The sequence below is a fragment of the Centropristis striata genome, chromosome 7 (assembly GCF_030273125.1).
Source record: "Centropristis striata isolate RG_2023a ecotype Rhode Island chromosome 7, C.striata_1.0, whole genome shotgun sequence".
NCBI classification, from domain to species: Eukaryota; Metazoa; Chordata; class Actinopteri; order Perciformes; family Serranidae; genus Centropristis; species Centropristis striata.
The window spans coordinates 38,949,688-38,964,889 of record NC_081523.1 but is presented as its reverse complement, the minus strand read 5'-3'; the positions used below and the strand labels follow the sequence as shown (position 1 = coordinate 38,964,889).

Here is a 15,202-nt window from a genome sequence, read left to right as displayed (position 1 = left end):
AGGAGTGGGCCAAAATACCTGCCGAGAGGTGCAGAAGTCTCATTGACAGTTACAGGGATCATTTGATTGCAGTGATTGCCTCAAAAGATTGTGCAACAAAATATTAAGTTAAGGGTACCATCATTTTTGTCCAAGCCTGTTTCATGAGTTTATTTTTTAAAATAATTCTGTTGAAGCATGGTTCAAAAGCAATGTCTGACTTTCATTGGTTAATTTTCATGGAATTTTTATTTATTATTACTTTTGTCAGAATCAAGTTATTTCTGTGACCATTGAGAGTTTTTCTTTTATTATATATATATATAATTAATAATAAAGAGAAGAAAGATTATACCTATATATGTGTACCCAAACATGTATACACTCTTCAAAAGTAAAAATAATAATATTAATAATAAAAATAAATACATAAAAAAAGATTATACCTATATTTATATATGTACCCAAACAAGTATACACTCTTCAAAAGTAAAAATAAAATAAAAAAAATAGTAGTAGTTCTTCTATTGTATTAAAGTCCTTTTCAATACTTTTCAGCAGTGAACTCATTTTGAGATATATCTTCATCCTTGATTATATTTCTTATTTTGTCAATTTGATTCTTTTTTGGGTAATTTTGTGTCTTTTCTGACAAATCCCAAAGTATCAAGTTGTTACTTTCCAAGGAGTCTCTGGCTTGAAGCTGACTGTTACACACTCAGGAGGTCAGAATGGACCTTTAAACTGATAGAAAAGCACTTAGATTAAAAGTAACAATAAAATATAAAAAAATATATAAATGCACAGACAGAGAGATGTTTTAGTTGTTGTCTGCTTCATTATTTGTTCAAAATTCGTCGTATCAACTGAGTTTGTCTGACCTGAACTGTGAGATTCTGTTCAGTGAGCGAACAGTCTTTTTGGTCACTTAATGTCTTTTTTTGGTCATTTTGTGTGTTATTTGGTCATTTTGTGTCTTTTTTTGATCATTTTGTGTGTTTTTTTAATCATTTTGTGTCTTTTTTAGTCATTTTGTGTCTTTTTTTGATCATTTTGTGTCTTTTTTAGTCATTTTGTGTCTTTTTTTGGTCATTTTGTGTCTTTTTTTGATAATTTTGTGGTCAATTTGTGTCTTGTTTGATAATTTTGTGGTCAATTTGTGTCTTGTTTGATCATTTTGTGGTCAATTTGTGTCTTTTTTTGATAATTGTGTGGTCAATTTGTGTCTTGTTTGATAATTTTGTGGTCAATTTGTGTCTTTTTTTGGTAATTTTGTTTCCTTTTTTTGGTCATTTTCTGTCTTTTCTGGTCATTTTGTCTGTTTTGGTAATTTTATGTCTTTTTTGATCATTTTGCGGTCCTTTCGTGTCTTTTTTGGTCATTTTGTTTCTTTTTTGGGTGATCTGAACTGTGCGTGTGAGATTCTGTTCAGTGAGCGGGGGTCGCGGACAACATGCGTGTTAAATTTGGGGTCGCGACTCAAAAAGGTAGATAACTCCTGCAGTAGGCTGCCGTGGTCGGGCCCCTCTACCAACTGAGCCACGAGAGATGATAAAATCAGGCCTGTTCCTTTTCAACAAACTGTTTTATTGTAATTCAGTTTACAGAGAAACACCTGTTTTTCACCCAGTTATAAACAAACAAAACAATAAAAACAGACTTAATTTACACAGGCATTCCTTAGAAGGTCAGTGGTTTAGTATGCTGCTGTAGCAGGGGCGGGGAGTGGGGGGGGGGGGGGGGGGGGGGGTAGAAACATTAGCTAGTTCTCTAGTTTTGGCCTGTTCAAACACTACTGTCATCAACATAAGCATAGAGGCCTTATTATGGCCAATAGAAATCCAATTGGAGCTTTGAGCATCAATATCTTTTGTGTCAACAACACAGAACATTCTCTTGTTTCACATATACGTATGTACTGTATTCACATTTTGCGAAAAGAAAGAAAAAAATTATCATCACTGCATTTCATTAGATACTGAACAACAGGTCCTGCCTTGGATTCACAAGAGAACCTAAACAAATGGAAACACATTAGCTTTTCTTTTCTCTGTTTCTTTACAATACTGTGGCTAGAGCATGATGCCTTCAGGGGCTTACAGAATAAATGGAAACATTGCCAATCCACATGGGCGTGGGATGTGGTTGGTAAAATACTTCTCCATACATTTTTTTTTTGTCTTTTGATTTCCATCTCTATCACATCAGATGTTGATGTTGCAGGAGAGGAGGGAACCTGGGGAGGATAAAGTGACACTGAGACGATTTTAAGCACAAAGACAAACAAGTGGCAAGTTAGATGGACATATCTGACATCTGAGCAGTGCCATCTGAGGAAAATCCCTTTTTCAAATGTTTAAATCAGATGTATTTGTGTACAGTTCTGTACAAGGAATAGACTTTCTATGATGATAATCCCCATGAATTATCACTCTATTATCGCTTTTTAGCAAAGAGGCCCTGAAACTAAACAAGACCACATTGTACTATAAACAACCTGTTGTTTCTGTGAAACCCCAAACGTGAAATATGGAACTGTATTAATTACTGTACACGACATAATGCCCAAGCTGCACAGTCGCCTCCCCACAAATGCTGCAACACAGGATCAGAATCAGGTGACGTGGAGTTGTTTTTACTCTCTTTGGTGCATGAGTAAAATCTGTGTGGGCTTGCTTTAAGTCCAGTTTGTAACATGCACTTTCGATTTCCGCACTGGCAGCATTTCCAAAACCGTATCACAGGGGGGGGGGGGGGGTTATGGAGTGGAGGCTGATCTGTGAGCCAATGGGGTGGGGGGTGTTGGTTTGTGTGGAGGCAGCGGGGCTCTTGGCAGTGGCTTTGGTTGCTGCAGGGTGTGTGGGTGTGGGAGTTGAGGTGGTTGATGGGGAGTCCAGACAGAGTAGTAGCAGTGTTGTTGGTGGTGTTGGTGTTGTTGTTGTTGTTGTTGTTGTTGTTGGGGTGGATGGTTTATGATCGTTTCCTCCTTCCCTCCAGGTTTCTGAAGTTGGATGGCCTGATCTTCATCTCAGCGAACTCAATCGAGTGCTCATGGCCTTTCCAGTGGAACCAGTTCACTCCCTGGAGAGGAGGAGGAGAGGAAAGACGTGAGTTAAAATAGAAGCTGAAGTAGAGTACAGTGGAGATCTAGAGCCATGATCCTGTCACAGATTGAAGAACCTGGTCTCACAGGAATCCGTGAAATAGCCACAGATTCGATTAACTCAAAATCCGTGGAATAGCCACGGAATCACTCAAATTTCCGTGAAACTGACACGGATTTCGCTACAATGCAAGTTAATGACAGTCATATCCATTATTGATATACAGTCTATGTATCGGAAATCTGGAGTCTGGCAAATCTGGAACCCCAGATCACGACTTTTCAAAAATTATGGTTATGGCAAAAAAAAACTATGTTCGACATATGTTTAAGCTGGATTTATACTTGACACAGGGAGCATGCCCACTACAGGTTCTTAATAGTTCTCTGATCTACGGTGGCCCTGAAGTGCAAATCACAACGGCAAATAAAAAAAAAACAACAACAAATCAAAAAACACAACAAAAAATCTAAAAACACAGCAACAAATCAAAAGACACAACAACAAATCAAAAAACACATGTTTTCTGTTTTGCTGTTGTGTTTCTTGATTTGCTGTTGTGATTTGCACTTCAGGGCCACCGTACTGATCTCACCAAAGACACAAGGTTATTATAGTTAATGAAAAACTAACGAAATAATGAAAACTAGAATTGAATTTTTTTTTTTTTTCGTTAACTGAAATAAAAATAAAAATAATAACCAACTGAAACTGTATTGTGTGGTAACTAAACTAACTAAAATTATAGTGAAAATATCCTTCGTCTTCATCTTTGTCAACTTTTTTCATATGTAAACCTTTTTGGTCGATATGAAATCTATTTCATCTATCTGGTTTTATGACTTAATAAACTTATTGGGGCTGAGATGGATCAGACAAAGGACTTTTTAAAATCTGATTTTTTAAAATCTGGCACCCAACAAATACCTCATTACAAAAAAAATAAAACTAACACTAAAACCAATAAAAACTAAACCAACTAATTAAAACTAACAAACTCACTCTAAAAACTCATTAAAACTAACTGAATTTGAAAACAAAAATTAACCAAATTAAAACTAAAACTAATGAAAAATCCTAAACTATTATAACCTTGCAAAGACATCCTTTTTACAGAACTTGCAAAACACAGAACCCCATGAAAGATCCTTAGAATCTTCTCAAGGATGAACCTCATCCAGGACTCTGAGGGAGTCTGGGATCCTCATTAAAGAGCAGATAACCCCCATTAGGAAGACCTGGAAACTCCTCAGGAATCCTGGAAAACTCTCATCTCAAAGACCACTGGAGCTCCATCCAGGACCCTCAGAGTCTAAGAATTTCTCTCCACGTTGGGACATAAATACCTGCCCTACAGACAGACTGTACCTTGCTGTGACTGTTGTCTCCATATCGTCCCATGAGGTTGACACGGTGGCAGTTCTTATACCAGAAGGCTCCCTTATAGGACAGGGCACAGTTGGTGACGGCGATGTCGTTGTCATGGTCGTAAGTGGAGAATGGACGGCCGTGGTGGTAGGTCATAGAGTCACCTACAAAGACAGACAACAGAGAGAGAATCAACCAAACCTTCTGTCTCATTTATGTAGTAAATGCAGCTAGAAAATTTCCTCTGGGGAAATTTTGAAAGGGCCACGGAGGCTACTGCCGGTGTGTGTGCACTATGATGAGACTCTTCAGAGAATTCAAACTATGCCCTTTAACCTCAAAATGTGTGTGTGTGTGTGTGTATCTGTAACTGTAATCACATCAAAGATCAAAGGCAATTAGATCAAAGCAATCAACTGAATTAACTGACACCTGCCAATGTCCTGGAACACTGACAGACTCGAATTTCTGGTCTCGAGCAGAAAGCATTTTTGGCAAAACCATAATACCTATCATTGATCCGACTTCACTTTGAGCGTCCTGAGTTCTTCCTGAACCTCTACATATGATTTTTTTTTCAGAAAAATGAAAAAATAGCTTTGTTAGAGCGATCTAAAAAAACTGTTAGATCTCCCTTTTGCCGAAATCTTCCTGCGTTTTTAATATGGGAGCCAATGAGGCTGTTGGTGCGTGTTGGTGGCGCATCTGTGCGTCGTACGCCCAAACTATAACTCTGACAGCTTTACCAGAGGATTGTGAGTGGGAAGACAAATTTTCCTACGTTTCTATGTATAAATTATCTCTGTAGAGTGGAATTTGCTATTTGATGCTTTTTTCATAAAATGCACAATCCTTATATAATTTCTATCTAAGCTGCCCCACTAAAAGGTATGTCTAACTCCTTACATGTATGAGCTATATGTAAGAACCAATGGGTTTGGAGCACAGGTCCACAGTCATAACAGGAAGGTGTTTCCATGTTTACCTGCTGTTCCACTGTATCCTCCTACGTGGACTTTGTAGCGGGTCCGAGGTTCAGACACAGAGAACTTATCGTACTGAGCGTAAGCTGTTTCTCCTTTATCTCTCAGGTCCACTCGCAGCTCGTACTGACCTCCAGCTGTGATCTTATGCATGTTGGAAAGACCTGAATGAAACAGGAGATCATATATGACACGGACAAATAGCAATTATAACAATTCACTGATGGATTTGATATCATAATGCATTATTTGACACTGAAATTTATTCAAATATATAATTAAAAAGGCTGAATACACTGCAAAAAACATGAAGCTTACCGAGGATTTTTGGTAACACTTTAAAATAACCATCATTTATAAATGGTAAACAGATAGTTTATTAATGTTCATAATATAATCATAATTTATAAACCGTATATAGGCCATTTAGAATGGGAAATATATAATTTATTAATGTTTAACTAACTACGTCATTTATAAATGACAAATAGATGGTATATTAATGTAAGTTTATAGTTACTTTACCATTAACAAACAATTAAATTATAATTAATAGTTCATTAATAGTTTTAGTTGCACTAATTTTAACATTTTAAACACCATATTGAGTATGTTAATGCTTTTGAAATGATGCATATACCTTTAAGAAATTGGTTGATAAACATTTAAAGATTAAATATGTATAGCACTTTGTAAATGGTTAATAATTGGTCTATAAACCATCTATAAACAGCACTTAGTCGGTTATTGTAAAATTTTACCGTATTTTCTTCTTATATCTATTTAATTATCTTGTTATATAGTATAATTTAGCTACTGACCATAGCTTCATGTGCTTATTTTAAGAACTTTTTTTGTCTTGTATAGTTAATAAAAACCTAAAGAAGTCATTTTGTAACAAAGTAAGTGAATAACCTACACACAGGGATTTCTGTCTTGTTTAAAGACTTGTTTTTTAGGATTGACATTGTGAGCTTTTTCATGCTTTTCAATCTATTCAACTGTTGAATATGGTGAGTTTTTACCTAAAATTTTGGTTCCAGTTGAGAGTTTTAGTTGCATGTAGTTTAAATGCTATTTCAAAAGCATTTTCTTACTGCACTGGCAGATAATTTTACTTGTTCCAGGCATGTATTTGCTTAATTCTAGTTATTTTATTCTCAGTTGGTTTTTGCAGTGTAATATGTGAAGGCTCTAGCTGGATTCCAGATTCAGAGTTATCTATCTCATTGTGTTTAGTTTAATAGCAAATATTATAGTTAAGTAAGTAAGTAAGTAAGTAAGTAAAATGTATTTATAGAGCACTTTTCATAGATACCATCACAAAGTGCTTTACAATAGGGATAAAATGCAGTAAAATATAGAGTTGATAGAAAAAACACACAATAGCACAAGAACATGTAACTTCACATATGCCCGGGAAACATCAACATCAGGGGAAAGCTTGCCTAAAGAGATATGTTTTAAGTTTTTTCTTAAAACTGTCAGTGGACTCTATGCTGCATAAGGTCAGTGGAAGTGTATTCCAGAGGCGAGGGGCACTGGCCTGGAAAGAACAGTCACCTCGCGTTTTAAAATGGGTCCGGGGAACCATCAAGAGTTTTTGATCTGACGACCTTAGTGAACGTGAGGGAGAGTAGGGTCTCAGCAGTTCAGCAATGTACACGGGAGCTTGATCATTTAGGGCTCTAAAAGTAAGTACTAAAATCTTAAAATGAATCCTAAAGTTAACTGGTAGCCAGTGTAAAGAGTATAAAATAGGGGTGATATGATCTCTTTTCCTAGCTCCAGTTACGAGCCTTGCTGCCGCGTTCTGCACAGTCTGAAGGCGATTCACAGCCTTTTTGTTAAAACACATAAAAGAGTGTTGCAATAATCAATGCGCGATGACACAAAGGCATGAATTATCATTTCCATTTCAGTTTTTGAGATCATGGACCTCAGTTTAGCGATATTCCGGAGATGATAAAAGCAGTTCTTCACCAACTGTTTACAGTGGTGGTCCAGGGACATGTCCTTGTCAAACACAACTCCTAAGTTACGTAAGCTAGGTTGAACAGAGGGACCTAACTGACCAAAATGCTGCTTTATGAGGGGAATTGCAGTATCTGGGGCAATAATCAGTGTTTCCGTTTTGGCAGAGTTTAGTTGAAGGAGGTTATTATTTAGCCATTTTTTGATGGCAGTCAAACAGGCTGTTAAGTTACCTAATTTGTGTAGCTCTGTCTGCTTGAAAGAGCAGTAGAGCTGAATATCATCAGCGTATATAATCATTTTTGATCCAGAACAGTCTGGTCCAAATCAATCCCTGGACTGCAGTGAATATGTAATCACACAAAAAGGATACCACTACAAACACTGGATGCTGCACATTTTGTATAAATCACCTTCATCACCAGCTAAACATATTTTCTACATATTAATGTGCTGTGTTGTGATGTTTGCTGTAATTACCAAGCCAGAATTCATCATTCATGTCACCGAAGCCTCCCGTGTAATTCTTCCAGTTCCTGAAAAACTCCAGTTTACCGTTCTGCCGTCTGAGGAAAACCTGAAGAGAGAGACAGCAGGTCACCACACATTCCTGCTGCAAATGTGTTGGATGTGAAATAACTGACAGTTACCTCTTTTATATGTATGAGCTTCAAATAAAATGGGATTACTCCTACAACTTCTTAAAAATATCCTAGATGTGTGTCTGAATAAATAGCTTTATAGGAAACTAAATAACAAAAAATAGAATTGAAAAAACATTTTCGTTAACTGGAATAAAAATAAAAATGAGTTTTGTGTGTTTTGTGTGGTGACAAAACTAGCTTAAATTATAGTGAAAATGTCCTTCGTTTTCGTCTTTGTCAACTTTTTTCATACGTAAACCTTTTTGGTTGATATGAAATCTATTTCATATTTTTTTTTTAAAAGTTTTATAACTTAATAAACTTATTGGGGCTGAGATGGATCAGACAAAGGAAATAAAGGAAACATTTATTGTGACTTTTTTAAATCTGGAACCCAACAAATACCCCATTACAAAAAAACACTAAAACTAATAAAAACTAAACTAAAACTAAGCATTTTCCCCAAAAAATAATACTAATTAAAACTATCAAACACACTCTAAAAACTCATTAAAACTATGTTCTACGTGTTTGTAACAAAAATATACTGTAATATATATACAAGCCATCACTATCATTTTTTAATTTATCTTTTGAAAAAAATACTTTTTCTCATTGTTAAATGTACTACACACCATATCTCTAACAGAAATATACTGTAATATTTAATGGTAAAATATTTAACAGCAAAACAGCAATTCTTTTGATGGAAAAACTTCTAATTTATACAGTAAAAAATGAAATAAAATGGCAATCTTAAACTTGAAATCAACAGAGCCAATCTGTTTACCGTAATATTAAAAAAAGTTCTACCGTATTTATTAAAGACTTATTTTCAGGATTGACATTGTGAGCTTTTTCCTGCTTTTCAGTCTATTCAACTGTTGAATATGGTGAGTTTTTACCTAAAATATTGGCTCCAGTTGAGAGTTTTAGTTACATGTTGTTTAAATGCTATTTCAAAAGCATTTTCTTACTGCACTGGCAGATAATGTTACTTGTTTCAGGCATGTATTTGCTTAATTCTAGTTATTTTATTCTCAGTTGGTTTTTGCTGTGTAATATGTGAAGGCTGTTAAAATGTATTTAACAGCAAAAAAAAAAAATATTTAACAGCAAAACAGCAATTCTTTTGATGGAAAAACTTCTGATTTATACAGTAAAAAATTGAATAAAATGGCAATCTTAAACGTGAAATCAACAGAGCCAATCTGTTTACCGTAATATTAAAAAAAGTTCTACCATATTTATTACGGTAAAGTTCTGGCAACCACAGCTGCCGTTTTTTTCCCTCCGTAAAAACACAGTTTTTTTTTTTTTTTTTACTGTGCAGTGACTTACAATCCATCCACCTCCATCAGTGGTCATGTCACAGTAGACCTGGATCGGCTGGTTCTCATCTCCACCCAAATAGATGGTGTACAGGTCTGATGTGGTGTCTCCATTCAGCAGGGCCTGGGAGCAGTCCCTGGGGTGTCTGTACAGCACGCCAGCTACACACACACACACACACACACACACACACACACACACACACACACAGAACACATTATATGAGGGAATCATCCACAGTGACGGACACACAATCTGTAATGGGGGAGAGTGGATGGGACTGCAGAAATATCCTCTGAATATGGATGATAAGGAGCTACCTGGTGGTGCCCAGCTTACAATTACATCAGTCAATCACAAAGAAAAACATTGCTGGTTAAATGTAAATATGTATGTTGTAGGTCAGGGATTCCCAAAGTGTGCGCGAGATGAAAATTTTTTGTTCATTTTTGCATCTATTTTTTGGTTGTTTGGTCAATTTTACATGTATTTTTGGTCAATTTGTGTCTATTTTGATAATTTTGTGTCATTTTTGCATCTATTTTTGGTTGTTTTGTGTCTTTTTCAGTCATTTTCACATGTATTTTTGGTCAATATCAAAATGCACTTCATCTTAAAATGAAGCGTAGAAGAAGTTATCTTCTTCCATTTTTCCAGCCTGTGTTATGATGACGGGGTACGCGGCTCAAAATATTATAACATTTTCCCAACTTATGTGCTTTCTGCCTCTGATCCTGAGCCTGTCATCATCCTCTTTGCTCTTAAAAGTGTAACTTTGCACATAACTTTGTTGCATTATATTGAAACTGTATTTCAGATTAATTCAAATACGAGAGCGCATTGTTGTGATTGTGATTATTTTATTATATGTGTGTTCTGGTCATTTGAGCATGATTAAACATGCCGCCTTTAATATGGCTATAAAAAAGCTTTTTTTTTTGAAGGTGTGGGGGATTGGGGGTGCGTCAACCCGGTTGGGACATAGAAGGGGCTGCGCGACATTTTGCATACATAAAAAAGCCACTGAGCCTCCACTATATTCTTGCTCTGACCCTAGACTATAGATCCAGAAACTTAATTTCCTCATCTTGATTGCCTACTTACAAAAAAACTAAGGGGAAATGGTCCAATGACTGAGCAAGATGGGCAATTTGGCCATTTGATATACAAATGAGAAGGTCAAAAACTCAAAATTTCGCTTGGGAACCATTTTTTTTGGGACTCAGCACCCTTGAGATATGTAAAGTAGGCCAGTTCCTGACTTGTACCCATAAATGCTCCTCACTTCTTATAGGAGGCCTTTATTCTGAAATCCGTCTAGACTATTACCCGAATCCACCCTACCCTGTAAAAACACACAGCTGTGTATATGCATCTACTCACTGGTGGTGAAGACCGTGGTGATGACTCTGCTCCTCTTTGGACCAGCGATGGCCTGCAGCCTGACGGAGTACTCTGTGGAGGCGCTGAGCTGAGCCATGTTATAGGAGACAGCGTTGGGGCTCAGCACCACCTCCTGGAGGAAGAAACACGTTCAAACATTTGATCACAAACACATCTCATAGACTGAATGTGTGGAGGTCTAGTGACTCTACTCACACGGACGGTGCCGTCTGCTGACTCAAAGCTCAGGATGTATCCAGTGATGTCAGCACGAGGTGGTTTCCAGGTCAGCAGACCGTTTTCTGTCTGGATGTTACTGGCTGCCAGGTCCTGAGGGGCGTCCACATCTGAAAACACAACAGTAGTTTCAAACATTTCATATTTTACGAACTGAAGCATTAAAATATGCATATCTCAGAGATGCTCTCGTCTGCCCTGGGAACATCTTGGGGCCCCAGGAGGAGCTGGAAGTTGCTGGGAAGCTTTTTCAGCTCGGGCTGGGCAATATATCGATATATCGATATACTTTTAAATGTGATATGGAATTAGACCATATCCCATATATCAATATAGTTGAGTTTTTACTCATGGTGTTTTGTGTTATGATTGTCATAACTATGCACCTTATGCAGTGGCACTTTCAATTTTGTTGTATAGTGAACTATATAATGACAATAAAGACTATTTGATTTGTTAATACAATTTTTTTCTTTCTTTATATATACATTTTGTCCTTGCTAGGGTTTGTCATATTTAGTTCATTTGTAATGTTCGTTATTCTTTTCTCACGTAAATGTATTTATTTCATAGGCTATTTTTCATTAAGATATTTTTTTAATTTAAATGTGCACTTTATGGAGCTTTGATTTAAAAAAAAAAAAAAAGGTGCTCCTGTTGTTATACAGTATTTATCTTCACTTGCATAAACGGTTTCAATAAAACTTATTGTGACATGTCGAATTTGGCTTTGACTGAATATTTGCTCTCACTATGTGATAAAAATATCAGGATATATATCGTATATCGATTAACTTTTGGTCCATATCGCCCAGCCCTATTTCAGCTAATTTCTTGTGATGCCACTCGTGTTTTAAATCATCTTTCATTCATATATTGAAAACACAACTTAAAATTGTTGGTGTAGGCTACTGAAAATCCATTGTATGTGATGTCAGACCATCTTTTTTTATTTTTATTGTTCAAGTAGGGGGCAGACAAAGATAAGAAATTTTTTCTTCTTGCTGCTCCTTTCTAATCATGAAGTTTCACTTTCATGAAAGGAACAAAATAAATAAACAAATAAATAAAAAATTACTGTTTTTTATTCAGTTTGAATCAGTGAAGCTCTTTTCAGCAGGAATGCTCACCAGTGGTAAACTCAGTTGTGGTGGCAGCGCTCTTGGCTAAGTCCCTCACAGCGTAGACCTTCACAGTGTAGTGAGTCGCTGGCGTCAGAGAGCTCATCTCAAACTCCACCACGTTTCCTGACACGCGCTCCATCACTGGAGCCACTGCAACACAAGCCTTAAGTTAGCACATCAGGGACAAGCATGCAGGATATGAGGCTCTAACACAGTAGTTCTCAACCTTTTTGAGTCGCGACCCCCAATTTAACATGCATGTTGTCCGTGACCCCCGCTCACTGAACCGAATCTCACACGCACAGTTCAGATCACCCAAAAAAAGAAACAAAATGACCAAAAAAAGGAAACAAAATGACCAAAAAAGACACAAATGGACCACAAAATGATAAAAAAAAAAAAACACAAAATGACCAAAAAAAGACACAAAATTACCCAAAAAAGAAACAAAATTACCAAAAAAGACACAAATTGACCACAAAATGGTCAAAAAAGACACAAAATGTCCAGAAAAATAAACAAAATGACCAAAAAAGACACAAATTGACCTAAAAAGACACACAATGACCAAAGAAAAGACACAAAATGATCCAAAAAAGAAACAAAATTACCAAAAAAGACACAAATTGACCACAAAATGATCAAAAAAGACACAAAATGTCAAAAAAAAGTAAACAAAATGACCAAAAAAGACACAAATTGACCAAAAAAGACACTAAATGACCAAAAAAGACACAAAATGATCCAAAAAAGAAACAAAATTACCAAAAAAGACACAAATTGAAAATTGTTTCCCCTGCAGATGACAAATTGAAACCCACAATGACCAAAAAAAGACATGAAATGACCAAAACACATTAACACATGAACACTTTAACACAGTGGAGACAGAGCTGACTTCCAAAATGATTTGGCGACCCCCAGAAATCATCTTGCGACCCCAATTGGGGTCCCGACCCCAAGGTTGAGAACAGCTGGTCTAACAGACAGACTGTGTGTGTGTACTAGATACCAGAGTCTGCACTGTAGGTGATGACGTAGCCGTCTACAGTAGCGATGGCCGGCTGCCAGAGCAGCAACGCTTCAGTGTCTGTGATGTTGACTGCAGTCAGACCACGAGGCTTATCCAGAGCTGTAACACACACACACACACACACACACACACACACACACACACTGAATTATCTCCCAATACACAGAGCTATACTGCCCTACAGAGTCTAACTGCAGCAACTACACAAAAGGTAAAACTGAGAAAAACTGCTTTAAAGCTTTTTAACATGTTTTAACTGGCCAGCCAAATGGGTTATAGGTAGATAAGTGATATGACACTTATTTCTACATGTATTGATGATGTAATTTTATCCTAAAAAAAATCATGATTTATTTGACCTTTGACCCCAAAATGTAGTTACTGCGCTCTGGTTTTGCTGTAAAAGGTTCTAATAGTAATGAACAATCAGAGTGCAGTAACTATAATGTTGTTTTCTTCTTTCAGCTTTTATATTTTGTTTTCAGTGAATAAACATTTTCAAATTGATTTTGTTATCAGTGTGTTTAAAAGTGTTTAACAACTCTATTCAAAGATTTACTTATTTTAGACTTAATATTAGAAAGAAATGTTATATTTTAGTCTTTATATAATTTTATCTCACTTTTTTTACTTCATCACTATCTAGATAATGATTTCCCTTTCAAATAATCTTATAATTTCTATTATTTTTATGTTTAACCCTTTATCAGGCATATATCTATATTTGGTAACTTCAGGTAATATTTTGAGAAAAAAGTTGCAAATTTACTAGATTAAAGTGGCAAATCTACAAGAAAAAAAGTCGCAGATTTAAGAGATTTAAAGTGGCAAATTGCACAAAAAAAGTTGCAGATTTACGGGAAAAAAAGTGGGAAAAAAGCAACTTGATTCACCACTTTAAATCTCATAAATCTGTGCATTTTTTTCTCGTAGATTTGCCACTTTAATCTTTTTTTTCTCAAAATATTATTTTCATAGGTTTTTTTTTTTACACATTCTGGCTGTATGTAATATCCTCCAATATTCTCTAGGGTTGAAATTTGGAATTTGCAAGTATTTCAATGAGTGCCCTATTAAGGGTTAAAGTGGTGAATCTGGGAGAAAAAAGCTGTTTTTTTCCCACTTTTTTCTCGTAAATCTGCGACTTTTTTCGTACAGATTTGCCACTTTAAATCTCTTAAATCTGCAACTTTTTTCTTGTAGATTTGCCACTTTAATCTAGTAAATTTGCAACTTTTTTCTTTGCCTGATTAAGGGTTAAATTAGTAAATAAATCCAAAGCAGACTGTGGTAAGTGCAATTACTGCTTGGTTTTGAGTTTTTATGTAATTATTTCTCTGAAATAAAGCGAAATTGAAGTCTAAAACTTTGTCACAAGATAAAACAGACATCAAGGAGTTCATTTTTAGTTATAACTCAATTTTGACCAAAAATGTTTGCAGTTAGGCTTATCAGTGCTGCATGCATTATTTGCATTGTTCTTAATGATTGTTGTGAATTAAATTGTATTCAACAGTAGCTTTACAAGAAAGTAATTACAGCATTCCAGAGGGGAGAAAGCCAGGCAAAGATAATAATGTGGAATGAATCAGTGGTACCTGTGGTCACGCTGTCTGATCCAGGCTCACTCTCCCTCTGTCCCTTGACTGCAACCACGGTGACCTCATAGGTGACCCCGGGGGTCAGGTTGGGCAACACAGTCTGAGACTCGGAGCCGTCCACGGTCAGCGTCTTAGCGTTACCTGGAAGTCCAAACAACAAGTCCTCTGGTTCAATAAAGTTAAGATACAGTCAAGGCTGAAATAGAACTTATAGTGAACTTATGAGCTGTTTTCTTTCACTCTGAAAAAAACTTCACTCATGTAGAGAGGACAATAAGTCTCCTTTTACATAGTCTGTTAAAGTCAACTGAGACTAAAAAAGACTAATAAAAACTAATCTAAAACTAAGCATTTTCCAAAAAAACTAAAAACTAATTAAAACTAGCAAACTCACTCTAAAAACTCATTAAAACTAACTGAATTTGAAAACAAAAAATCAC

General features: G+C 36.0%; 1 protein-coding gene across 3 annotated transcripts in view; it reads right to left on the bottom strand.

Moving 5' to 3' along the window:
• Positions 1 to 2,118: 2,118 nt before the first annotated feature.
• Positions 2,119 to 15,202, bottom strand: part of tncb (tenascin Cb) — an 83,722-nt gene continuing 70,638 nt past the window's right edge. For all 3 annotated transcript variants that reach the window (XM_059336835.1, XM_059336836.1, XM_059336837.1), the window contains 10 exons: positions 14,760 to 14,903; positions 13,141 to 13,260; positions 12,135 to 12,278; positions 10,984 to 11,114; positions 10,768 to 10,900; positions 9,394 to 9,545; positions 7,889 to 7,985; positions 5,437 to 5,598; positions 4,452 to 4,615; positions 2,119 to 3,060 (listed from right to left, as the gene is read on the bottom strand). In XM_059336835.1, coding sequence (XP_059192818.1) covers positions 2,950 to 3,060; positions 4,452 to 4,615; positions 5,437 to 5,598; positions 7,889 to 7,985; positions 9,394 to 9,545; positions 10,768 to 10,900; positions 10,984 to 11,114; positions 12,135 to 12,278; positions 13,141 to 13,260; positions 14,760 to 14,903 — 1,358 coding nt within the window. In that variant the 3' untranslated portion in view covers positions 2,119 to 2,949. The remainder of the gene's footprint in view (positions 3,061 to 4,451; positions 4,616 to 5,436; positions 5,599 to 7,888; positions 7,986 to 9,393; positions 9,546 to 10,767; positions 10,901 to 10,983; positions 11,115 to 12,134; positions 12,279 to 13,140; positions 13,261 to 14,759; positions 14,904 to 15,202) is intronic.